This window comes from Phocoena sinus, chromosome 18 (assembly GCF_008692025.1).
Source record: "Phocoena sinus isolate mPhoSin1 chromosome 18, mPhoSin1.pri, whole genome shotgun sequence".
NCBI classification, from domain to species: domain Eukaryota; kingdom Metazoa; phylum Chordata; class Mammalia; order Artiodactyla; family Phocoenidae; genus Phocoena; species Phocoena sinus.
In genome coordinates, this window is record NC_045780.1 from 68,586,116 (window position 1) to 68,609,644 (window position 23,529).

At 46.8% G+C, this 23,529-nt stretch overlaps 1 protein-coding gene and 1 non-coding gene across 2 annotated transcripts in view; both read left to right on the forward strand.

The window, feature by feature from the left end:
• The window catches only part of UBAC2 (UBA domain containing 2), a 286,963-nt gene that overhangs the window by 110,081 nt on the left and 153,353 nt on the right, over positions 1 to 23,529 (forward strand). The window contains exon 7 of the mRNA XM_032610727.1: positions 6,994 to 7,239. Coding sequence (XP_032466618.1) covers positions 6,994 to 7,239 — 246 coding nt within the window. The remainder of the gene's footprint in view (positions 1 to 6,993; positions 7,240 to 23,529) is intronic.
• Positions 17,526 to 17,597, forward strand: TRNAD-GUC. Its single transcript has one exon. It is a non-coding gene; the product is annotated as a tRNA-Asp (tRNA).

Here is a 23,529-nt window from a genome sequence, read left to right on the forward strand (position 1 = left end):
TACAGTAGCACTTTATTTGTTTGACAGCTTGGGGTCATGCTGGTGTATCAGAGGTGTGGACAGGTGAATTCTACCTTTTTGTCACATGGGAAATATGAACTTAGGACCAAAAAAGTGTGTCTACTGGCACCTTTCCAATTTTCTTTAAAAGAATCTAAGATGACATTTTTGGGGGTTTTTGGACTATTCATTCATTCACGATTCTCCCAGCAGGTGCTCTTCTAGGTGCAGAGGCCAAACAGTGATCAAAACCAACCAAAATTCTTCCCCTTCCAGAGCATACATTCAAATAAGTAACCTTAGAATAGAACTTTAAGCCAGTGAGCACAAAAGCCCTACTTCATCCCTGCCAGAATTTGCAGCCGTGCATTTGTTTATTACTGGGTAGGATGTCCTAATTCTTCATAGGATGTTCTTACTAATATTGAACACATAATTTCATAACTGTATATGTGATGGTGAGGGGATAGATATGGGCAAGAGAATGAAGATCTTCGGCCTTCATCAATTCCCTGAAGGAATCTATGACCAAACACCCCCCCATTAAGAACCCACCCCCTTACTAAATTGTGAGCTCCTTAAGTACAGGCAACAATTATACATTGTCCTTATTTTTTTCTGTATTTCTTTAAAAGGTATATGATTTCATAAAGCATAAATAACACTGTATTAATGGGTTTATAACGTATATAGGTATAATATAATTAAGACAGAAAAGTAGCACAGTGAATGGGGGTGATGTTAAATGGAATTATACTCTTGAAGTTTCCTATATTTTAACTGAAGTAATTCAGTATTAACTCTAAGCACCTTATGTGTGTATTGTAATCCCTAGAGCAAACACAAGAAAAAAAAATGAGATATTGCTAACAAAATTCCATTAAACAAATTAAAATGAAATACTAAAAAATATTTGCTTAACACAAAAGGAAGTAAGAAAGGAGGAACAAAAAGCAAATGAGATAGAACCAAACAGCAAAATTCAACTATGTCCAGGTAAGTATATTAAGTGTGAATAGGTAAACACATTAATCAAAAGGCAGAGATTGTCAGACTGGATTTAAAAGTAAGAAAGTGCTATATGGCGTCTACAAGACACACTTTAAACACAGACACAAAAAGGGTTGAAAAAGAATGAAGAAAGATTCATCATGGAAATAGAAATCTGAAATGGCCATATTAATATAAGACAAAATAGATTTCTATGTGAGTGTTACTCAGAGCAAAGAGGGATTCTTTATTATGATAAAAGGGTCAGTGTATGTGTGCCTAATGACGGCTTCCAAATACACCAACATTTTCCAAATACATGAAGTTAACACAACTATGGACAAATGGACAAATTCACAATCGCTTTGAGACTAAAAAATACAAGTGTTTAATTTTTCACCTAATTCAAATCTCACAGTTTTGATCAATTTTTTTCATATTTCGTTATATTTATAACAATATTTTGCTGTCTTCAGCTAAATCAGTGTGATTTTGCTGTTATACAGCTCCATTTTCTATCTTGCTTTTTTTTTTTTTTTTTTTAATTTTATTTATTTATTATTTTATTTTTGGCTGTGTTGGGCCTTCATTTCTGTGCGAGGGCTTTCTCTAGTTGTGGCGAGCGGGGGCCACTCTTCATCGCGGTGCGCGGGCCTCTCACTGTCACGGCCTCTCTTGTTGCGGAGCACAGGCTCCAGACGCGCAGGCTCAGCAGTTGTGGCTCACGGGCCCAGCCGCTCCGCGGCATGTGGGACCCTCCCAGACCAGGGCTTGAACCCGTGTCCCCTGCGTCGGCAGGCAGAGTCTCAACCACTGCGCCACCAGGGAAGCCCTCTATCTTGCTTTTTATCCAGATCTTCAGAAAAGGAATCCTTACTTCCTCGCCTCCAATTCATTATATATTTTTGCCATATTTACTTCCTGTCTCTTTCTTTATTACATATATATATATTTGTTACAGAGAGTGCTGCCCCCGACGCCTCCCCTTCCTTCTTCCCTTATCATCCTGCTGCAGAAGAAACCACATTCCGTGGTTCTGTACTTACTACATGAGTATGTGTCCATAAGCAGTAAATACTAGCATGTTGTGTTTTGAAGTTTTGCAAAAAGATGAATACAAAATGTAATACCTTTTTAGAAACATATCAATACATGTACACCGAGTGTGTTTAACTGCCGTTTAGTATTTTGAGGGATGAATAAACCACTCTTTAACCATTCCTCTGCTGGGACACTGTTCCCTAACTGTTACACAGAGCTTTGCAGTTGAGAATTTCCTGAAATATACCTTTGGCAGCTCTGCTGGGTATTGTCAAATTGCTCTCCCCAGTGGTCGGGCCACTTTGCCTTCCCTCAGGATTGTGGGAGAATTCTCAGTTCCCCCTCATCCTCACGAAAACTTGAAACCAGGTTTTTCAATTTTTGCTAATTTTTATTATGTTTAACATTGTTCAGTTAAGATTTGCAATTCTCTAAAGGTAAGTGAGGATAAACATCCTTTCATGTGCTTGTTGGACATTTGAATTTCCTTTTCTGAAATTGCCTTTTCATCTGCTTTATGAATTGGGTTGACTGTCTTCTTACAAATGGATAGTTTCTTTATGTTCTGACGCTACCTTTCTTGAGGACAAGAATCCTAAGGACCTTCTCCCAGGCTCTTGTCGTGTTTCCCTTCATTTATGGTAACTTTTGGCCCCCTGTAGCTTTCATTTTATTTATTTGTTTGTTTGTTTTTGGCTGCATTGGGTCTTTGTTGCTGTGCATGGGCTTTCTCTAGTTGCGTCGAGCGGGGGCTACTCTTCGTTGTGGTGTGCGGGCATGCAGTAGCTTCTCTGGTTGAGGAGCACGGGCTCTAGAACGCAGGCTCAGTAGTTGTGGCGCACGGGCTGAGTTGCTCCACGGCATGTGGGATCTTCCCTGACCAGGGCTCAAACCCGTGTCCCCTGCATTGGCAGGCGGATTCTTAACTACTGCGCCACCACTGTAGCTTTTAAATTGTAAAGTAGATGAATGTGTGTTTTCTTTTATAGTTTGGGCTTTATGTTTCTTATTTAAAAATCCGTCCTCATCCCAGTGCCAAAAAGATGTTCCTTCTGTATTTTGTGCAGAAAGATTTACAGTTTTATAAATTATATTTGTGTCCTTAATCCATTGGGAATTTATGTGTGGTGTCAGGAAGGGAGAGCTGTTTCGTCTTTATCCTTATGTGTGGCCCGTGTATGTTTTTTCCCGTTTAACGCACCCATTTCTGCTGTGAACCAGGTGCCTTGTACTCGAGTCTCTTTCTCTGCTCTTGCTCTTTACATCGATTTGAGTAGCTCTCCGTAAAGACCACACTGTTTTAATCACTCAGACTTTATAGCATACTTTGAAATCTGATAGGCCTTATTATGTTTCCCAAAAATTATCTTGACTCTTCTGGATCACTTATTCTTTATTTTTAAATCTTTTTATTGTGATACATAACACACACCCAACTGTGCGTCAACTATAAATGTCATGAAGCCAAACAAATCACTATGAAGCGGACGCACCCGTAAAACCCTGTGCAGGTCAGAGCACTGCCGGCCCCCGAAGCCCCAGTGCCCCTCCCTTCTGTGACTGCTCTCCTGGCGCACCGCAGATGGTCATCACCACCATGCTTCGCTTTATGGTTTTTCCACTTGACTGATCCATTTACAAAGTGGGGTCATAATGTATGCAATCTTTTGGGTCCAGCTTCTTTTTCCCAACATTATGTTTCTAAAAATTTAAACCTTAATATTCCATACAAATTTTAGGATTGTTATTTAAGTTCCAACCAAAAAACCCCAAGAGTCTCTTTTGTATTATATTGAATATATATATCAATATGGTGAAAATTGATGTCTTAACAATTTTGCATCTTCCCATTCGCAGATGTGATGTTATGATATCTTTATTTATTACTAGAGGTTTTTTTTAATGTCCCTTATTATAGTTTTTTAGTTTTCTATAAAGGCCTTATATATTTTTTATTAAATTTATTCCTAAGTATCTCATTGTTTTTGTTGCTGTTGTCTGCTCACAGCTCATTGTTTTTCCTTCCTCTAGGCAGTCAGTATTTGATCTCTGGTTACTTTTGTTGACTTAAAGAAAAACGCACAACATAAGAGTTGTGAGTTTAAGGTTTATTCAGGGTCTTACTGAGGACTGTAGCCTGGGCCATAGCTCTGAGGAACCGCTCCAAAGAAGTAGGGGAGGCGCCAGTATAATAAATTATGAATTTTTTGGCTGTGAAATACATCTAGTCAAGCATACATCTCAGTCAAAGATTACCGTCAATCAGAAAGAGCAGAATCTCAAGTTAATTTTAGTGCTTTTCTTTGTGTGTGAAGGTGCAAGAATCTGGGGTCATTGAAATTCTTCCTGAGATATGCATCTAGCCCTCTAGGGGTGTGTTTATCTAAAGCACAGAGTGCCTCATCCGGACTTTTCACCCTGAATTCTCCTCAGGGTGCGCTGTCAGCGGGTGACTGCTGTGGGTTGTGACTTACCCTTATATAATGAGCTATGCTCTTTTGTTCTTTTTTGTTCACACTTTTAAGGATTTCTTTCTCTGTTTCACTATAATGGATCTAGATATAAATTTCATTATGTTATCCACCTTGGGACTATTGCATTTTCAATCTGAGTATCTATATTCTTTATTAATTCTGGAAAACTCAGCTATTATCTGTTGAAATATAGTCCCTTTCTTCCTATATTTCTTCTGTTGTCTTCTTCTGGAAGTTCTATGAGACATACACGGAAGGCCTCTCTGTCTGTATGAAGTCCACACGTGTAGAGTCCCCGGCCTCCCCTGTTGGCCTGCTCTACCCGCTCCAGAGCCTCTTTGATGCAGGCCCTGCAGAGCTTTTACCTTCTCCCCGTAGAGAAGGGAGAGGGTAGATAGGGGCTCTGCTGGGTGAGGGGAGGCATTGGAGTTGCTCCTTGCACAGAGTTCTGTGACCCTCCACTTCACTCCCACCTTCACAGTACCTGGTGCCTCTAATCCCTGAGTCCGTGGCGGGGGGCGGTGGGGGGGACCCTCTCCCTCATTTGGATTTACCCTTCTCATATGCTAAGTATTTCTAACTACTCAATGTGTTCCTGGTGCCTCTAATCCCTGAGTCCGTGGCGGTGGGGGAGGACCCTCTCCCTCGTTTGGATTTACCCTTCTCATATGCTAAGTATTTCTAACTACTCAGTGTGTTTTCCAATGTGTTTTCCATGTTGTTAGTGTGGTTGAGGATTACAGATGCTTTCTAGTTTCAGTGAATGTGAAGTTTGTTTCTGTTTTTGTTTTCTTAGTTGTTTTGTACCATTTTTGAGAGAAGTAGCATAGAAATTATTTGAAACCAAAAGTCCTTTTCCATTCACTCTTCAACCTCCTCCAGTGTGTCTTTTGCTCCTACCACTGCACCAAAACTGTTCTTAATTTTGCCATATCCAACAGTCATCTTCTTCCTCTCTCTGTCTTACTTGAACTCTGGGCTACATTAGACATAGCTGACTATTCCCATCTTAAAACACTGTTCTCTTAGCTTCAGTGGTACTAAACTCTCCTAGTTTTCCTTCTTCTCACTGTCAGCCCCTTCTCAGATTTCTTTACTGGCTTCTCCTACTCTGTCCATCCACAAAATGCTGGTGTACCCTGGGTTCAGTCCTAAGTCCTCTTCTTTCCTCTGTAATAACGTCCCCCGCCCTCATTATCTCCTGTAGTCCTGTTGCTTTAAACACAGTCTTATACCACTGACTCCCAAATCTTTATCTCTGCAAACTTTTCTCCTGAGTTCCAGATTTTTATATCCAACAACCCTCTTGATAGCGCCACTAAGATTTCTAATGGATACTCCCAAGCTCATTCCTGCATTGCACTCGCTGTTTTCTCTGCCTGAAACGTTCTTCCTCCAGTTCATCAAATCACTGGCACCTCACTATCCTTAAGAACTCTGCTCAAGTGTCGCTTCCACCCGACCTAAAGAAGGTCCTTGCTCCAAGTCACCTTATTTTATTTCCTTCATAGATCTTGTCTGGAATTGTTTTGTGTGTTTACTATCCAATCTCCATATTGATCACGATTACCTCTGTAAGAGTAGGGCTTTATTTATCTTGTCTTCTGCTATACTTTAAGTGCCTAGAACAGCACCTGGTATATAGCAGATGCTCAATAAATTTTTGCCTAATTAGTTAATTTAAGTTTTATTAGTAAAACATTAAAGTGTACTTTTCTCTTGCTAGACAGAAATTTGTCAAATATGTTCTAATTTGGTGTGAATAACTTATCCTAAGAATCAAATTCACAAAATTAAAGATTTGTCTTTAACAAAGGAATAGCCATTCTCATTTTTACCTAGGAAACCATAGAGACTCCTTAGACTTCTCTTACCATATAAATTGCCTTAAAGATGAAAAACAGCCTTATTCGTAAACAGAATTGTTAATTGCTAACTATTGGCAAGGATTTTAAAATCTAGGAAAAATACTTGCAAATTTTATTAAAACAACTGTATACATTTTAGGTCGTCTTTATTTTCTGGTAAATGTATTTACATATTCGATACCGATGCTGGGTCACGTCATCGAATATCAAGGTTGTTTTCTCTCAGTGTCTCTCTCTGACGGCCATCTGCCAGTAAGAATACCACAGAGTTAGTACAGCGTGAAAGTGTTTTGATAATCCAATATTTCATGGCTTTGTCTTAAAAGACAGCATTGTTTTTTTAAATATTGCACCAGTACTTTGAGTGTTAAATAGTTAGGGTTCTGCTGTCTCTTCTAACTTAATAAAAACACGTTTGTTTACTGAGTAAATTCCATTTTTTGTTGGTTTGTGCTGCTTAGTATCCTGCAACCTGGTAGGAGTTCTGGTTGTCACCTGACACTACAGCAGTGAAGGAAAACACCATCTGAAGTGTTTTGTGGTTATTGATTTCTATGTTAAATATGTTCTTTAACATTTTATGACATTTCAACAATCCAGCTGGACGCTTTTTCTTTTAGATTTCCGGGCTCTGCTACAACAGCAAAATGTTACAAGTTCATGAGGTGCTCTGCGTCCCCAGCTGGATGGCAAAGTTCTGTTCTTGGACACTTGAGCCCATCTTCTCATCTTCAGAGCCCACCAGCGAGGCCAGAATCGGGATGGGGGCCACGGTAGACATTCAGAGACAGCAGAGGATGGAGCTGCTGGACCGGCAGCTGATGCTGTCACAGTTTGCACAAGTGAGGCGGCAAAGACAGCAGCAGGTAAACGATAATAATCACAATGGAAAATTCAGAAATACTCAGGGGCCTGCGTAGACTTCTCCTTTGAGACTGTATGTGTGGTAGAGTCTACATTTCATTCCTGTGCATTGTATCATAGATACCTTGACATGTTTCCAAGTGGAATGTAGGTCTCTGATAGTGGCTATTCTTGGTGTTTTCTTTTTAAGGTAAAAAAAGTAACTTGCAGCTGAAAGACTGGTCAGACTGGACATTCTTGCTCCACTTCTATTAGATAAGCATGATTTCTTAGAGAAACACCAAGCCTGGTTAACAAGACGGGATATTTATCTGTTTTTATCATCTTGTAAAAGCCACAGTGTCTTCCTGTTAAGATGCTTATTATTGTGTGCTCTGGACTGAAGAGCAAATGTCAAACTTCTTGATTTTCCTTGGTTGCAATGGAGAATATGAAGGTAAGAAAATTTTTAAGGGAAGAACCAGCAAGTAGATCAGATAAATGCTCTGTTTTCTTAGCCTTGTCATTAATCGTCAGGAAATACTGAGCATTTATCCACAAAAACTGCTCTATCCAAGCAATCCAACACCACACTCGTCTTTCCAGGGTTACTCTGCGTCAGGCTGAAACCTCATACCTGGTCCTTCTTTGGCACTTCTGTGATCCAGTCCATTGGGTTCCTCGTTTCTTGTCTCCATCCCCTTTACCCTCTGGGGTATGAGAGAGAGTTCTGTTCTCTCCTGCCATCTCCCGATCTCCTGCCTGCATTGCGTGTGAGAAGTAGGTCTTCATCGTGTGTGGTCTGGAAAGTGAAATCAGGTGTGATGTCCCTGGACGTCAGTGGAGAGGTGGGTCCCAGAGTTTCTATCTGGGGTGGGAAGAAGGGGACCCCTTATCAATGGGCCGAGTCTGCAGGTAAAAGAGAGAAGTGAAGGCTGTTCCCTACGGGTGTATTTGAATTTGAGGTGACTCTGGAACATACAATAAAGGTGCCACTGATGTAGTTGAACATGGAGGACAGACATCACTCTTGGAGAGGTCAGAGCCGTAGGTGCAGATCATGGCTTAAGTGTGTAGGGTTGGGAGGTGAGTACTGTAGGAGAATCACATCCAGGATGAATGTAGGCTACAGGCTAAGCCTGCATTTAGCAGGAGGAAGAGGTAGATCCTTTGAGGAAACAGAGGAAATAATGAAAAGTATGAGAACTCAGAACAACCGGTGTCCAAAAAACTGAGTAATAATGAGTATAAATATTTTCTGATAGAATGGACAGAGCTATGAGGGAGAGAAAGAAGTAGTGTATGATTCTGAGGTTTCTGGCTTAGCCAAGGAGAGAGATCAATGACAGCACCATCCCACCAACATCAGAAGAGCAGGCGATGGGAAATACATTGACTGAGGTACCTTCAGGCTACCCGGGGGGAGATTCCCTGGTAGATAGCTGTGGTCTTGTGCTCATAAGCAAAATGAGAGGTTGTGTTTCTGAGGTGGGCGTCCCCAGGCAAACTCTCGTGTGTGAAGTGAATCGGAGAATGCCGTCAGGATGAGCAGCTTTGGTGGGGGGGCGGTGAAGGGCAGAGGGAGACTTCGAGCCCCAGTCACAAAGAAGGCCCGAGCTAAGCTTACGGTGCCCAAGCCCCGGAGTTGCGAGAGACCTTCCGAGTCGTCCCAGATTCAGAAAGGTGTTGGCGCAGATTGCAGGCACCTCTTCCCAGATGCACGCCATCCACAGAGCAGATGTTACTTGAGAACCATCAGGTGCCCGCCCCCCGGCAGCAGGAAGACGGAGCGCTGGTCCTGAAGGAGGGGGAGGATCTGGGTCGCAGACCCGTCCAGAGCATCCGCCCCTCGTGCTGCTTGGATCTTCTTGTTTTACTTAAGTTCTCGGAGCAACACCTCCAAGATTGCAGTGGTGCTTTTTTCCCAGGAGAAACCTTCAAGAGGAAGGTCAGCAGGGCAGACTGCATCCCCTTCTGCTGAAGCCGGTCTCGAGGATACACTGATGACCATCTCCGTCGTCTGTTGTCCGCTTGAGAGTCCCCACCCTTGGCTGGAAGGCTTACATGATGAAGCGACACATGCTGTCATCCCTGTGGGGTCTGGGTCCCCGGTCCCCAAGCCCTTCCCGGCTGTGGCTGCTGCACTTGTCTGTTTACTGTAGAAACTGGGTGAGGAAGTACAAGAGATGCCCTCGCAGATCACCCGAGTGCCGTCCATGATCTTCCCTCCCCTTTTTGTGCCCGTGGCCGTAGCTTTTCCTGGTGGTCAGGATTAATTACTCCTGCCAGGATAATGACTCCTTTCCTTGCCTGCCGGTCTTTTGGCACAAGAGCCCAAACTGACTGGGCAACAGCTGTAACTTAAGATGTAACAGTATTCTTGCTTCATCCCCGATGGAAGCGTTCCCTTCCTGTGAGCCGAGCTCTGTAAACCACAGAATCCAGAGTTGTGGGACGGGAAGCCCAGATTCCCCAAGTGGGTCACCTTGAGGGAGGATAGTCAGGGCCACTTCTCCTTCCATCCCTTGTTTCCAAGAGCCGTGTGTTCCGCCTACTGGGGACACAGCACCCGTGTGAAGGTTGTTGATTTAGGGTCTGTACTGCACACCAGAGCCTCAAGCGCTGTCCTTGGCGGGTACCATCTCCAGGTTGGCGTCTCACTCCCACCTTCACCCGGCTACCCATTGGTCTGGCGACATGGTAGCGCCTGGGTCGTGCTGTGTGAGGGTCAGTGTATCCCGTGGTCTTGGCACTGCCGCGCCCTCTTTGCTAGAAGCGGGCCTTGGGGTCCGATGTGATGTCATCTGGAACCCTGGTCGGTACCTCATGCCCTCTGTCAACCCACAGAGGTGGTGCTTAGCGACAGAGAAGGCAGGCAGCCCCATAACCAGAAAATGTGTCAGTTCCAGGTAAAGTGAGTTGCTGCCTATAATAGTCAACGCAGGTCGCCCGCGCAGAGCACCGCAGACTGGGCAGCTTCAGTAACAGGTCTTTCCTCATTGTTCTAGAGGCTAGAAGTCCAAGATCAAGATACCGTCGGGGTTGGTTTCTAGTGAGGACTGTCCTTGGCTCGCAGGCAGCCACCTTCTTGCTGTGTCCTCACATGGCCTTTTCTTGGCGCCTGCATGTTCCTGGTGTCCCTTCTTATAAGGACACCAGTCCCATTGGATTAGGGAGGGCCCCATCTTTATGACCACATCTAACCTTAATTACCTCTTTAAAGTCCCTGTCTCCAAATACGGTCACATTGGGGGTTAGGGACTTCAGCCTGTGAGTTTTCGGGGGGGCATGTTTCAGTCCATAACGGTGCCCCTTCCAGACTGAAAAGGGCCCAGTATAGTCTACCTGGCTCTATGACTGTTGGTTCTCCTTGATGGGTGGTGGCGTACGTATCAGGGCTCAGCACTGCTCTCTGTTACCCTGGAAGCTAAGTCCACATTAGTGAGTGGGGCCCATGCACAGTGGGGCTCCTTCCCGGCCATCTTGGCTGCTCTGTTCACCTGCCAGCCCTGGGATGGCCGGTGACAGAGGCTGGCTGACGTCAGTCTGCCGAGTCATTCTGTCTCTCTCTTCTGTGCTGGATGTTCACGGTAAACACTGGAACCTAGATGTCACGCTTCATGCCTGTTCCTTGGCTGGACCCACATGACTCTTCCCAGGCCTCCTTGTCCCCTACCTTCCCATCCCCTGACCACCTAACCAAGTCATTCACCACGTCCAGTGAGTCCCTAGGTGTTTTTTACCTCAGGCCACCTCTCTTTCCATGCAAAGCGGACGACCAAATGCACTGCCCAAGCCCTACCCATTGGGAGCATTTGTCCCCGTCACTGTTCTTCAAGGTGACCCCTGAGTGGAGCTATAGTGCAGCCACGGTCTCTTTTCAGCTTTCAGTTGTGTACCAAACCAACCCATCTATGAACCGAATTTGGCCATTTTCCTCCTTGTCACTTGGTGGCTAGGGACCCACCCCCATGTAGCAGGAGGTGTGAACTGGAGAAGAGGTTTTTATACGACAGAGGTTATCGACATGGTGGTCTTGGCGGACCTGCTTGTGCAGCTTGCCTGCGCCCCCCGCCCTGCTCGTGCTGACCCTGGATACACCACTTACGTCGGACGATGGCTTTCTGTGGTCGCACCTGACCACAGAACTTGGTAGGTCTCACACTTCTGGCCACGCGCTCACTCTGTACCCGTGGTCAGGCACTTCCTGTCCCCCAGGGTCCAGCAGCAGTGTTTCGAAAGTGTGTAATTCTCTGCTGTGTATGCGTGCCCTTGCTCCAGTGCCCTGGGCGTCCGCATCATGGGGGTCCTCTGTGGCTCTCTGCAGACTCCACCCGGTGTCTTCCCCACCACAGATACTTCGAATATCAGTATCTGCCGGGTTGCACAGCCCAAGCATCCATGACCGAACCAGACCAAAATCCCCGCCCTCTTGGAGAGGGCCTTCCAGCCGGGCGGCTGTGAAGTGACGTCCTTTGGTCTGTGGCTCTCCCCGCCGCGTGGCAGGCTCTTCCACTTTCCGAGGTCAGTCTTGCCCACAGTTCAGAATCCCAGCCCCTGGGCTCTTGCGCAGACTTCTCATTGTGCTGGAGAGAAGAGCGTGTGGTTCTTTAGTCTGGGGCTTACTCAGCACCCTCCTCATTTCTTCCCAGCATCGGCCTCGAGAAACACAGCTGTCTCCTCCGTGTCCCCTGAGGCTCGGGGATGCTGGTCTGCCCAGAGACACACAGCTGCCAGCAGGGCTGCAGACTAGGGGCCCAGGTGTGTCCGATTCCAGGGCCTCTGTGTGTGTGTGTGTGTTGTTGTTGGTTTTTTTCCTTTCCTTTTTCACTTCGGCTGTCAGGAAACTCAATGCCAAGTTTAGTGTTCAATCAAAGTTAGAACTTGTGCTTCCATCTTCTCTGTTTTTAAAATACCTTTTTTGATTGTTTTAGTGTCCTTGTATCTTACTGTAGGCCTTCTCAAATTCTGTTATTGCATTTAAGATAAGTCTCTCACTTGTTTACAAACTGTGGGTTTTCAAATGTTTTTCATAGAACCCAGAATTTATTTGGTCCCAAAACCAATCAGTTCCTAGTTACTGTACATTAGAGCGATCTGTTTGCAGTTTTTGATTTCAAGCACTCCAAAATAATGCCGAAGTCTTGTTTGAGTGTAATTCCTTTGCGCGTCTTTTGCCTGTTTCTGTCGGATTTTGGCTCGCCACCTGGCAGCTGCTGCTTTGTGCTCGCTGTCGCCTACCCGCCTGTGGTCCGCACTTGGCTCTGCGGTCGCAGTCAGCCAGTGGTCATTATTGAGACAGTGACCAAGACTGGTGGGGACTCGGTGGGCACCTAAGAAGTGAAAAACCTGTCTTTTCCCTTAATGAGTTTGTGATCAACGTCAGGGAGCTCAGCAGATACACTTGAATTAGAGAAACATCCAAGAACGATGAAATATAGACCGGAGTGCACGGGGCAGTAAGACACCCAGGAAGGCGCCATTGGGGGTCCTGTTACTGTGAGAGGAGGTTTCAGGGGCTAGAAGGATGGGCAGGATGTGGGCGGGCGGAGAGGATGAGGCAGGTCATCCCAGAGGAGAGGACCAGACAGAGGGAGGGAGGCGTGGAGGTGATAAGGAGGCCTGAAAGGGGAAGGCCTCGAGGAGACATGGGGGGCTGAGGTGGTAGGGTACCTAGTGACGGAGAGAAGTAACACAGCGACTGTAATCGAGGGAGGTGTTTTTCAACCCGACGGCAGAGTTGGATTTTGACGTTGGAGGCTGTCAAAAGTGGTTTAGTCAGTTGTAAAGGTAGGACAGGTATCTCAGAGAAATTCCTCTCATTGCAGCATGTGAGATGGGTGGAGAAAGGAGAGACCATGGAGGAAAAGACCCAACAGGAGATTTTAGAAATCCAGCGCTCTGCTCTGTGAATGCCTGGCCGGGATAATGGCCAGCTCCTCACTGGGCTCCTAACCGGCATTGTCCCCTGAGGTCCAGCCCGCTGATCTCTCCCCCTGCACACTCGCAGTCCATGGCTCTCCCCTCTGTGCTAAGCTCATGGCTCCCAGACTTAGACCTATGGTCTAGACCTCCTCTCTCCTGGGCTCCAGACCTAAATATCCTACTGCCTGCCGGGCATCTCCACTTGAATGCCCCACAGGCACCGGAAATTTACCCTTGCTTTGCTAAATTGGCTTCTCTGTCTCGCTCCCTCCCGGATGGAAAGCACCGTCGTCCACCCAGAGGCCCAAACCAGAACACTGTGGCTTCCCCTTGGACTCTTCCCTCCTGCATCCGTGTCCCTCGTGTCCCTCGTGTCCCCTCCCTCACCTGCACCCCAGAGAGTCTACCTTCTCGCCGTCAACCCACCACTCCCTCTCTCTTCATCCCCCTGCCTTAGTTCAGGCCACCGATGTCACTCACCTAATAAAAGCTTGTCACAACTGCCTCCCTCTCCCGGCCCTGCCCCACACTCCAGCCCCCAGGGCGAGCTCTGTGAAGACGCAAACCTGATTGTCTCACTCCTACCAAAATCCTTCAGAGGCCCTCCTGAGCCTACAAGGCAGTTCTTGCTGGCTACACAAGGCCCCCGCCTGCTTTTTAGCCCCTGCCTTCCCCCGGCCCCGAGCAGCCTCGGGCTAATCACTCCGAACTGTTCACAGTTCATCTCAGCCCCGTGTTGTTTCTCACTTCTTGCCTCTTCATCTACCCTTCCCTCTGCCAACAACAAACTTCCCCTGAACCGACTTCCCCACCGCACCCCATCTCACCCACACACACGGTCTCTGCTTGCCCAACTCTTGCTCACTCTTGAGTAAACTTTCTGAGATCCCCTCCTCTGGGAAGCCCTCTCCAGCCTCCCGGGCAGCACTGACCCTCTGTCTGTCCTTAGAGCCCCTGGCGTCTTTCCTGACCTCGCCACTCCCGCCCCTCACCATTGACTCACGTCCCGTCTGTGCCCGTGGTGTGTCTTGGGGTGGGGGTGGGGCTTTTCCATTGTGTCTCTAATGTGTGAATAATGCCTGGCATGTGGTAGGCACCCATACATTTGGAGAATTAGTGACTCGATATGTATATAATAAATATTTACAGAATTTCTTAATGTACTGAGGCCAGCTGAATACAGGTGAGTAGTCCTGGCTGGAAACTATACAGCTATCCTCTGAGAGGACAAACCACTAAAGACAGCCCGAGACCCATGTTCAGGGAGAGCAGAGAGGAGGAAGAAAGGAATTCCAAGGGGCGGGGAGGAATCCGGGAGAGTTCAGTGGCACAGCAGCCGGGAGAGGAGTGTTTCAGGAAGAATGGGAGAGGGGGTGCTCAACAGATTCAGAGGCTCCCCTCCCACCCCCAAAAAAGGCCAGGCAGAGACAATGACGAGGAGAAGATCACAAGAGTCAACAGGAGTTGGCTCGCTCTTGAAAGGAGTTTCAGCGGGAACGCACGCACCACGTTAAGAAGTAGTGCAGGGTTTGGAAGCAGAGGAAGGGCAAGCATCACTTGTGCCCTGGCCAGCCAGCCTCATCCTAGGACATTGCCACGGGAGTCACATCTTGGTTCTTGAAAGTGAACTCTGGCGTTGCACTTCTGAAGCAGTTGTAACGTGCTCTGCAGCGAATACGCCTCCATGGCTCTAAAGGGCAGTGAGCAGTGTGATGGCTCTGCAGACCTTGCTTCATCTGCAGCTTACAGGGTCAGTGCACAGTGTCCTGAAGTTCATCATCAGGCCCAGTGACATGGCCTTTCTGGACACTTCCACGGTGGTCACTACACAGAAGCTTTCGGCTGATTGGCTTACGGACTCATTGTGACGGGGGCTGAGTGGACGACATAATAACGCCCGGTCCCTTTCTTCCAGCTCTCATCTCCCCCACGGCAGAGCTTTCCCGCTCTTCTGTACATTGATGTAGCGGCGGCGTGTCCGTCACACACTGAGTCTACTCCCACCAGCTTCTTGCTCTCAGGTGCACTCCCCGCCCCCAGTAGGGGTGCTTCTCCATGGTCGGTGACGTTGCCGAGTCATCTCGGTACTAGCAGCTGCGGATCATTTTCCACTGCTGGGACCGTTACGTAACTTTTCATGGGCCCGTGCTTTATTCATTCACCGAGTAGCCTTTGAATTCTTGAAGGTCAGGAGCTGTGTGCTCCACTTACTTACGCCTCTCTTGGTTCCACTGCAGTGTGCAGCCCTGAGGGAGAAAATGGCGCTGCCCTGGCCTTCAGGAAGCCTGCAGCCCCTGGGGGAAGAGAGATGAGTCAATGCGAAGTGCTAGGTTTCTATTGGAGTTTGCACCAGCAAAAGAGTCCTGGTTCTCCCTGAGGGACTCAGCAAAGCCCTGTGTGGTTGAGGGGAATCTGGAAGAGACCAGCACTCAGGCAGGCATTTCAGGCCTAGAGAACCGTGTGAGAAAAAGCGCAAGGGCTTGAGACAGCTATGGGAACACAAGTGATTGCATTTGCCTAAGTTCAGGGCTCCCCTAAGGAGGAAGCAGTGAAAGAGAGGCTGGGGAGAAAGCCGAGACCAGGACATCGGGGTGCTACACTGAGGAGCGTTTTTTCTTTCGTCCTGCTAGACGTAGTGAGTCAGCGAAGACTTCAGGCAGAAGAGTAAGTTAGATTTGTCTTTAATAAAGATTACTTTGGGGACTCCCCTGGTGGCACCCAGGTTCCATCCCTGGTCAGGGAACTAGATCCCACATGCGTGCCACAACTAAGAGTTTGCATGCCACAACTAAGGAGCCCGCCTGCCGCAACTAAGAGCCAACATGACCAAATAAATAAATAAGACTCTTTTGGCCATGACATGAATACCCTTGAGAAAGCTGATACTGGAGGAAGAAGACCAGTCAGGAGATGGTGAGGATTCTCTGAGTTCTGGTGGTGAGGTAGCGTGTCCTCACTGCACGAGCCTACATGACCACAGTCAAGCTCTGCGAGCCTCTGTGCGCTCACACCTCCAGAACAGTCACTGAAACGCCCTGTAATGATGAGCATTTGAACAGCAGGGTTGCTGCAGGAGTCTCTGCAGCTTCTTAGCATGGATTCCCCTTTTTGCCGGTCATGATGCCATCACGATAGAAAAGCAGAATATAAATGAAAAGGGGAAGAAATTTGCAGTTAAGGAATCAACACTGGGTTGACGGGGAGATCTGTGCACAGTCTATCTAATAGGGTTGTCATGAGGATAAAATAATTTATGCAAAATTACTTGATATACCAGAAAGATCTGTCAAATATTAGTTATTCTGATTGCATTGGGGATCTGTTTTTGGGCTCTCAGGAAGTTTGAGAGAGAGTCCTGATTTAGGAGCTAACTGGATAGTTACTACTCTTTAAAACTTGGAACCTTTAGAACAAGGGTCAGTAAGCTATGGCCCATGGGCCAAACCCGATGCTAAGAATGGTTTTTACATTTTTAGTGGCTCTGTAAGCACCTACACAATATCTTTGATTTTGCCTATTGGTCTTCAAAACCTAAAACATTCACTACCTGCCCTTTTACAGAAGAACTTTGCCCACCCCCTGCTCTAGAAGATTACGCAGCCAGCAGCCTTCCAAAGCAGCTCTGTTTCCCGGGAAGTCTGTATTCTCTGAGATGTGATCATCTGTTACTTGTGTGACCCCTGTTCTCTCTGTTGGCTGGTGGTGATAATGCCATCACATACCACAACATAAACTTGGTGATAAGACTTTCTAAGGTATTTCTGTGAAATCTCCATTTACTCTAGAAGTAGAATTACGGTGAAGCCCGCTAAGAACGCATCATGCTTGGTATAAGCCAAGTGGGAATTTTGTCAACAAAGCAGTGAAGTCGTTTGGTGCTCATTTTTTTCATTACCTCTTCACTTCCTCCGGCTGCCCGTGTTTCCTGATTGATTATCACCTCTGTTAACAGTAACGAGCAGCTTATTTGACCTGCAAGGAGAGAAGATGTTGATGCCTACAGCAGCTCACCATTATTCACACATGCATTTCAGTTATTTTCTCAGTATTTGGTTGAATGGTTAGCTAAGTTTCTAAGCGAGGGTGAGGTGTATTCTCTCACCTTCACTTAGAAACATTTTGTGACTGTGAAAATTTTCTCTTTATCTACCCCAGCAATCGTTGTTAGGTAACATCTAACATATACATTATTATGAGTCACATCCCCCTTGCAAATCATGTGAGTTCCTTTTATTAATCAAGGATTTTTAATTTAGTAAAATATTTTTAGTGTATTGAAAGTGCTCTCAGGTTCTCATTTTTTTTTAAGTTTTTTAATAACTTTATTGAGATCGAATTCACATACCATATAGTTCACCTCCTTAAAGAGTACAGCTCAGGGAATTCCCTGGTGGTCCAGTGGTTAGGACTCCACACTGTCACTGCCAAGGCCTAGGTTCGATCCCTGGTCGGGGAACTAAGATCCTGCAAGCTGCATGGTGTGGCCAAAAAAGAGAGTACAATCCAGTGGATTTTAGTGTACTCACAGAGTTATCCCACCGTCACCACGCTGAATTTTAGAACACTGGTATTACCTCAAAAAGAGACTCTTCGCATTAGCAGGCACTGCCCAGTCCTACCACCCACCTCACCCTGAGCGACCACGCATCTGTCTTCTGGCTCTAGATTGGCCTGTTCTGGACATTGAATCTAATCATATACTTTTGGGTCCTTGGTGACAGGTGTCTTTCACATGGCCTCGTGTTTTTGAGGTTCGTCCATGTGGCAGCATGTCTGATTGTCCTTCCTCCTGGCGGGTGCCATCCCACGGAGCCAGTGTCCGTCAGCGCCCCTGCATCTGGTCTCTGAGGAAGCTGCTTACTCACCTCTTAGTTTCCATGAGCATCCTTTCCACAAGATTTATTTAGTGTTCAGCCAGGCTCTGGGGAGCAGACAAGACAGCACAATCTTTCCTCTCCCTGAGCTGAGAGTAGGAAGAGGCAGTGACAGCAAAATGTCACGAGTCCTCTTCTAGGAGAAGCCCCTTGCCCAGCCATGGAGGGTCAAGAAAGTGTGTCTGGAGTGGAGCCCTGAAAACTGTATACCTAAACCTGTGTGTGTGTGTGTGTGTGTGTGTAGCAAAGGAGTCCACCTTGAATCCAGAGGGAGCACGTGTGTGTGTGTGTGTGTGTGTGTGTGTGTGTGTGTGTGTAGCAAAGGAGTCCACCTTGAATCCAAAGGGAGCACCTTCTCAGCCAAGATGAACCCAAGCAGCCTTGAAGACAGCACACGGGCATGTGGCATGCTTCTCAGCACTTTTCCTTTTTAGCTTTGCTCTTTCACGTTTTGGTGCAATTTGATTTAAAAACCATCCTTTTCAAGTTGCTGTGCTGCCTTGTCAACAAAGCAATCTAATCAGTTAGAGTTAGTTCTTTTATGACTTTTTTCTTTTGTGAGTATGAAGTGTATAGTATCAGGTGCGGAGTAAGTTACTAGTGCTTGGTTGATAAAAATCTGCAAATTAAATGAAAATTAGGTGCAAGAACTCTATTTTCAAGTGAAATTAAAGCTAAGCTGTTTATCTCAATCTGTACCTCCTTGCAGAAACTACTGTTACGTATTTGGTGCTCTTGTAGTTGGTCATAACTGACCTTTTTGACAAAATTCAGAACAGAAAGATAGGATCAATATAAATTCTAATCCCTTTCCAAGGCTGACTCATTAAGTGACCTCGAGAAAATCATTTCTATTTTCCATTCTGCCTTGGTGTTCATGAGAAAGGAGAGTGTGGTACAATCTCATGGTACTTAAGGAAACAAACGATGATGACATACCTGGTATTTTGGAGAGGTAGAAGTCATCAGCAATCCTAATTCTTTTCATAATTTTTTATTTTCTCACTTATTAATCCCTTTTTAAAACCATGAATGAATTTAGAGATGTACCTTGAAGCAGACATAATGTCAAACAGGGGAATATTAGAAAAATTGTCCCTATAATCATTTTGTAAATTTTTCCTCCTCAAAAAAAGTCATCCCTGTGGGTTTTACAACCAGAATACGGGGCTTCCCTGGTGGCGCAGTGGTTGAGAGTCCGCCTGCCGATGCAGGGGACACGGGTTCGTGCCCCGGTCCTGGAAGATCCCACATGCCGCCGAGCGGCTGGGCCCGTGAGCCATGGCCGTTGGGCCTGCGCATCCGGAGCCTGTGCTCCGCAACGGGAGAGGCCACAACAGTGAGGGGCCCGCGTACCGCAAAAACCAGAATACGATTCCAGCGCAGGACAGACCCCTGGACCACCTGTGAGTGTCTCAGCAAGAACCCTTCTGATCATCTCAAGAAGTCTTGAATTTCATGGAACCCACCCCAGCTTCAGACCCTGCAGTCTTTCACTGTGGGTGACAGATGTGGCTTTGTGAAGAAAGGAGTACAGGAATTTCCAGACTCATGAGTCATGATCTCCTGTCCGAGATTAGAGCACAGATTAGCGATACCAAGATTTTTTTAAAAATCATACTTTTTTAAGTGATGGTGGTGTATGCACCCTGGTTGCGCCTGGATTCCCAGGGTGGGGTGCGGGGTGCAGGTGAAGGTTTCATTGATAGTTCAGAACGTGGGCTTTGGGCTGTGAGAGACCACTGTGAGAGTTGCACTTCATTTCCACAAATCCACATTCCTCATTCGTAAACCGTCCATCGCTGCCGTCTAGTAGGGGTGGTTGCTCAAGGATCCTTGATCATTAGAGATGCTCGTTAGAGCTCCTTGATCAGTGCAGGTAACACTCAGAAGCAGTACTGGAGGTTATAAAATGGAGGGTGTCTAGACCGGTGTCTGTCTGGGCATCCCTCCTGCAACAGCTCTGGCAGGAGGCCACTGGGCTTCTGCTGCAACAGTGAAGGTCTCTTTTTGAGAGAGAACTGCTTGACTTTCAAGACATTCTGTAATATACTGATTAGGAAGAAGCAACTAATAATTATTAGTTTAAGGACCATCTAGTCCAGTTTTCTGTTTTACAGATGAGGAAACCTAGACTCAGTGTTACATTCTCTTAGATTGGCAACTTGACCTAGTTCTGTAGAAGTTCAGCGGACAGGGAGACCAGTAAGGATTTGGATTGTCAAGAAAGAAGCCAGTTAGAGGCACAAAACAAGAACTGGGCTCTGTACAAACCTGTAGGGTGGCAGATGGTCGTAGGGGACAGGGGAGGGCATTTTAGGTAACAGACACGATTGGAGCAAATGTGGTCTGAATAAGTGAGGGACACAGTCAGTGGAAGGAATATGCAGGGAAGAGGTAAGAAGTAGTTAGGGTGAGGCTGGTTTTGGAGGACATTCAAAACAGGACAGAATAATCTAGATGTGATGCAGTAAGATTTTCAGTTGAGACAGTGGTGTTGTGAAAGGCCTTGGTGGGGTAACTCATGCACAACTCACCCGCCACGGTGTGCAGGTTGGATGGAGACAATACAGGCACACCTTGGAGACAGTGCAGGTTTGGTTCCAGACCACTGCATTAAAGCAAGTATTGCGATGAAGTGAGTCCCACGAATTTTTTGGTCTCCCAGTGCATGTAAAAGTTATGTTTACACTACACTGTAGTCTGTTAAGTGTGCAGTAGCGTTATATCTTTAAAAATGTGTATACTTTAATCAAAAAATACATTATTGCTAAAAAATGCTAACCATCCTCTGAGCCTTCAAGGAGTCATAATCTTTATGCTGGTGGAGGGTCTCGCCTCGACGCTGACGGCCGCCGACTGATCAGGGCGGTGGGTGCTGAAGGTTGAGGTGGCTGTGCAGTTTCTTAAAATAAGCCCCCAGTGTGCTGTCACCCCCAAACAATTACAGCAGTAACGTCAGAGATCACGGATCGCAGATCACCCTAACAAATGCAATAGAAATAAAGAAGCTTGAAGTATTGCGAGAATTACCAGAATGTGACACAGACACACAAAGTGAGCAAATGCTGTTAGAAAAATGTCACCAATAGACCTGCTCAGTGCAACGTTGCCAGAAACCTTCCATTTGTAACAAATGCAGTATCTGGGAAGCACCGTAAACCAAGGCCTGTATTAGTGGCAGTGAGGTCATCTAAGAGGCTGTTGGCTTAATCTCAGAGGGGGACGACAAAGACTTAAACAGACCCCCTTGAAGGGAAAAATCAGTGGTACTTGAGAACTGGCCGGATTTGATTTATCGGGGAGAGAGTTGAGTCCAAAAGGGTCCCCGGGCTTTCAGGCAATGCTGTCCACCCTGGCCCAGTGTTGGTTGAAGGACGAGTAAGGGAGTGAGAGGTGATCGCTGAAGGGTGAAAATGAGTGACAACTCTGAGGGAGGAGATGTAAAAAGAGAGGGGAAATCCTGTGTAATCCCCAGTCTCATTTTTAATAACAAGTTTCACCTCTTCTTCTCTCCAAACATTTACTGGTAACAAGTGCCAGAACTAATTTTAATTTTGACTTTTATTTGGTAATTGCTGCGTAGAGCTAAGGTTAAGGAGCAGAAGAAATGACCAGAAAATTGGCCGACAAAGAAGGGAGGAAACAAAAGATGTAACGCAGACGTCGGTCTTCCCTGTGCCAGAAGGTGCTCTTTCCTTCATATTTTCAAGGAAGCTGTATCTTATCCTGTGCAGTTCTTACTAACTTGTGTTCAGTGTTCACAAGCACGTAAATGAAATTAAGAGAGTAAAAAAGCCTTAAAGCAAGAGAGAGGTGTCATCTTCCTACAGCAGATGTCCCCAACCTGGGGAGCTCACTGCCCCTCCCCACCACTTCCTCCTCACAAGAGACTGAGCGTTCCCATTCTCTCCCCAAATCAAAACCAAACCTCCCCCCAAAAGGTGGGGACACCTTTGATCCTGACTGTTCATGGAGGAGAAGGTCCCCTTCAGAGGAGAGTCAGGCAGCCTTCGGGAAACATGGCAGACATGAGCACTGTCTGGCTCAGCATGTTCCCAACACCACCCTCCTTCCTCGCCCCCCAGAGGCAGGGAGCCCGTTGCCAGGGAGAGTCTGAAGCCTGCTGCTCTTCCTCCAGAGTCTCCTTTCCTCTGCCTGTTGTAAAAACTATCCCCACGTCTTGGGAGAAGTAGGATCAGCTGTGGTGGGAGGCCCCAGCCTCTCAAGAGACAAGTCATCACTCAACACAGAGGACGCAGGAGGCACGTCTGGTGGCGCGCACGGTTGGAGCGTTCCTTGCAGGGAGCAGCAGCGGCCGAGCCTTCGAGTTGCGTGTTGGGCTGTGGCGCAGATTCCTGATAGTAGACTCTCTGGATGCCTCCTCACCGCCTCCTCGGTTCAATCCCTAGACCAGCACCTGTGGCCACAGCCCTCCGAACCCAGCGGTGGGGCGGACAGACAGTGCCGTGGTCCCCAGAGCCCTGGCGACCAGAGCGAGGAGGAGCCATGGCAGAGAGCTGCAGCGTCTCCTGTTTCCTCACCTCGCTGCGCAGAAACTGCTTTGTGTTTTGCTGCGTAGGATAATACAATACAAAGTGTCTGAGCCCCCCAAGCTGGCCGATAAACCACAAAGAAAAAGTGGAACTGAGAGCTGTAAAACTAGCCTGGGATTGTGTTCAAGTCACCATCTAGTTTCCCTCTAGCTGATTATTTTCTCCCAACACCGACTAAGACGGCTCGCTGCCCGGCAGCCCAGAAGGATACTGTAATGACTGTTTCCGTGGCGTCTGTGCAAACGTGAGGACGTGGCACTTCACGTGACGTGGCCAGCTTCCCTCTCCTGCGTGCTTCTACTGTTCGTATTCCTGCGGCGTGACCCTCGAATTGCTTTGCACATATGTGATGGGATTTATTCTCGGCCTTGTGATTGTCCCTCCATCTTTCATGCGTGTGATGAATGCATGGCTAGTTTGCGTGAGTGGTGGTGGTAATGGGGTTTGTTTTGTTTTTCTTTCTTTTCCTTTGTTTTCGGGTTTTGCCGTGAAGCTATCAGCTGCTGACAGCAGCCTCTGGCAGTGTTTCTCTCCTCTATGTTGGTAGTGCTTATTGTTAGTTCTAAGTCTTAACAGGATACCTCTCCCGTAGCCCTTGGTCACACGCTGCATCTTCAGTGCCTCTTGTTTACTTTCTAATGTGCCTTTGTTTTGTCAACTCAGCTAAGCTCTTCCAGGGCAGTAGGAAATTAGTCATTTCTCTGTGTGTCACAGCGCTCTTTACCTGGCCCCAGTACAGTGCACTGCAAGGAAAAGATAAAGGAATGAAGCCAAGCATATCCATAGTTACACTGCGAGCTGTAGCCGCCAAGGGGCACTCAGCAGCAGTCCAGTGCGTTACAGATGCCCCCTTCTGCAAGGAGTCCCCATCTGCAGTCTCCCAGCAGTGGTCCTTTGAAACTGCTGGTTCCTGTGTTAGAGGGAGAAGGTGCCTCGTGCCCTTAAAGACCGTATCAGC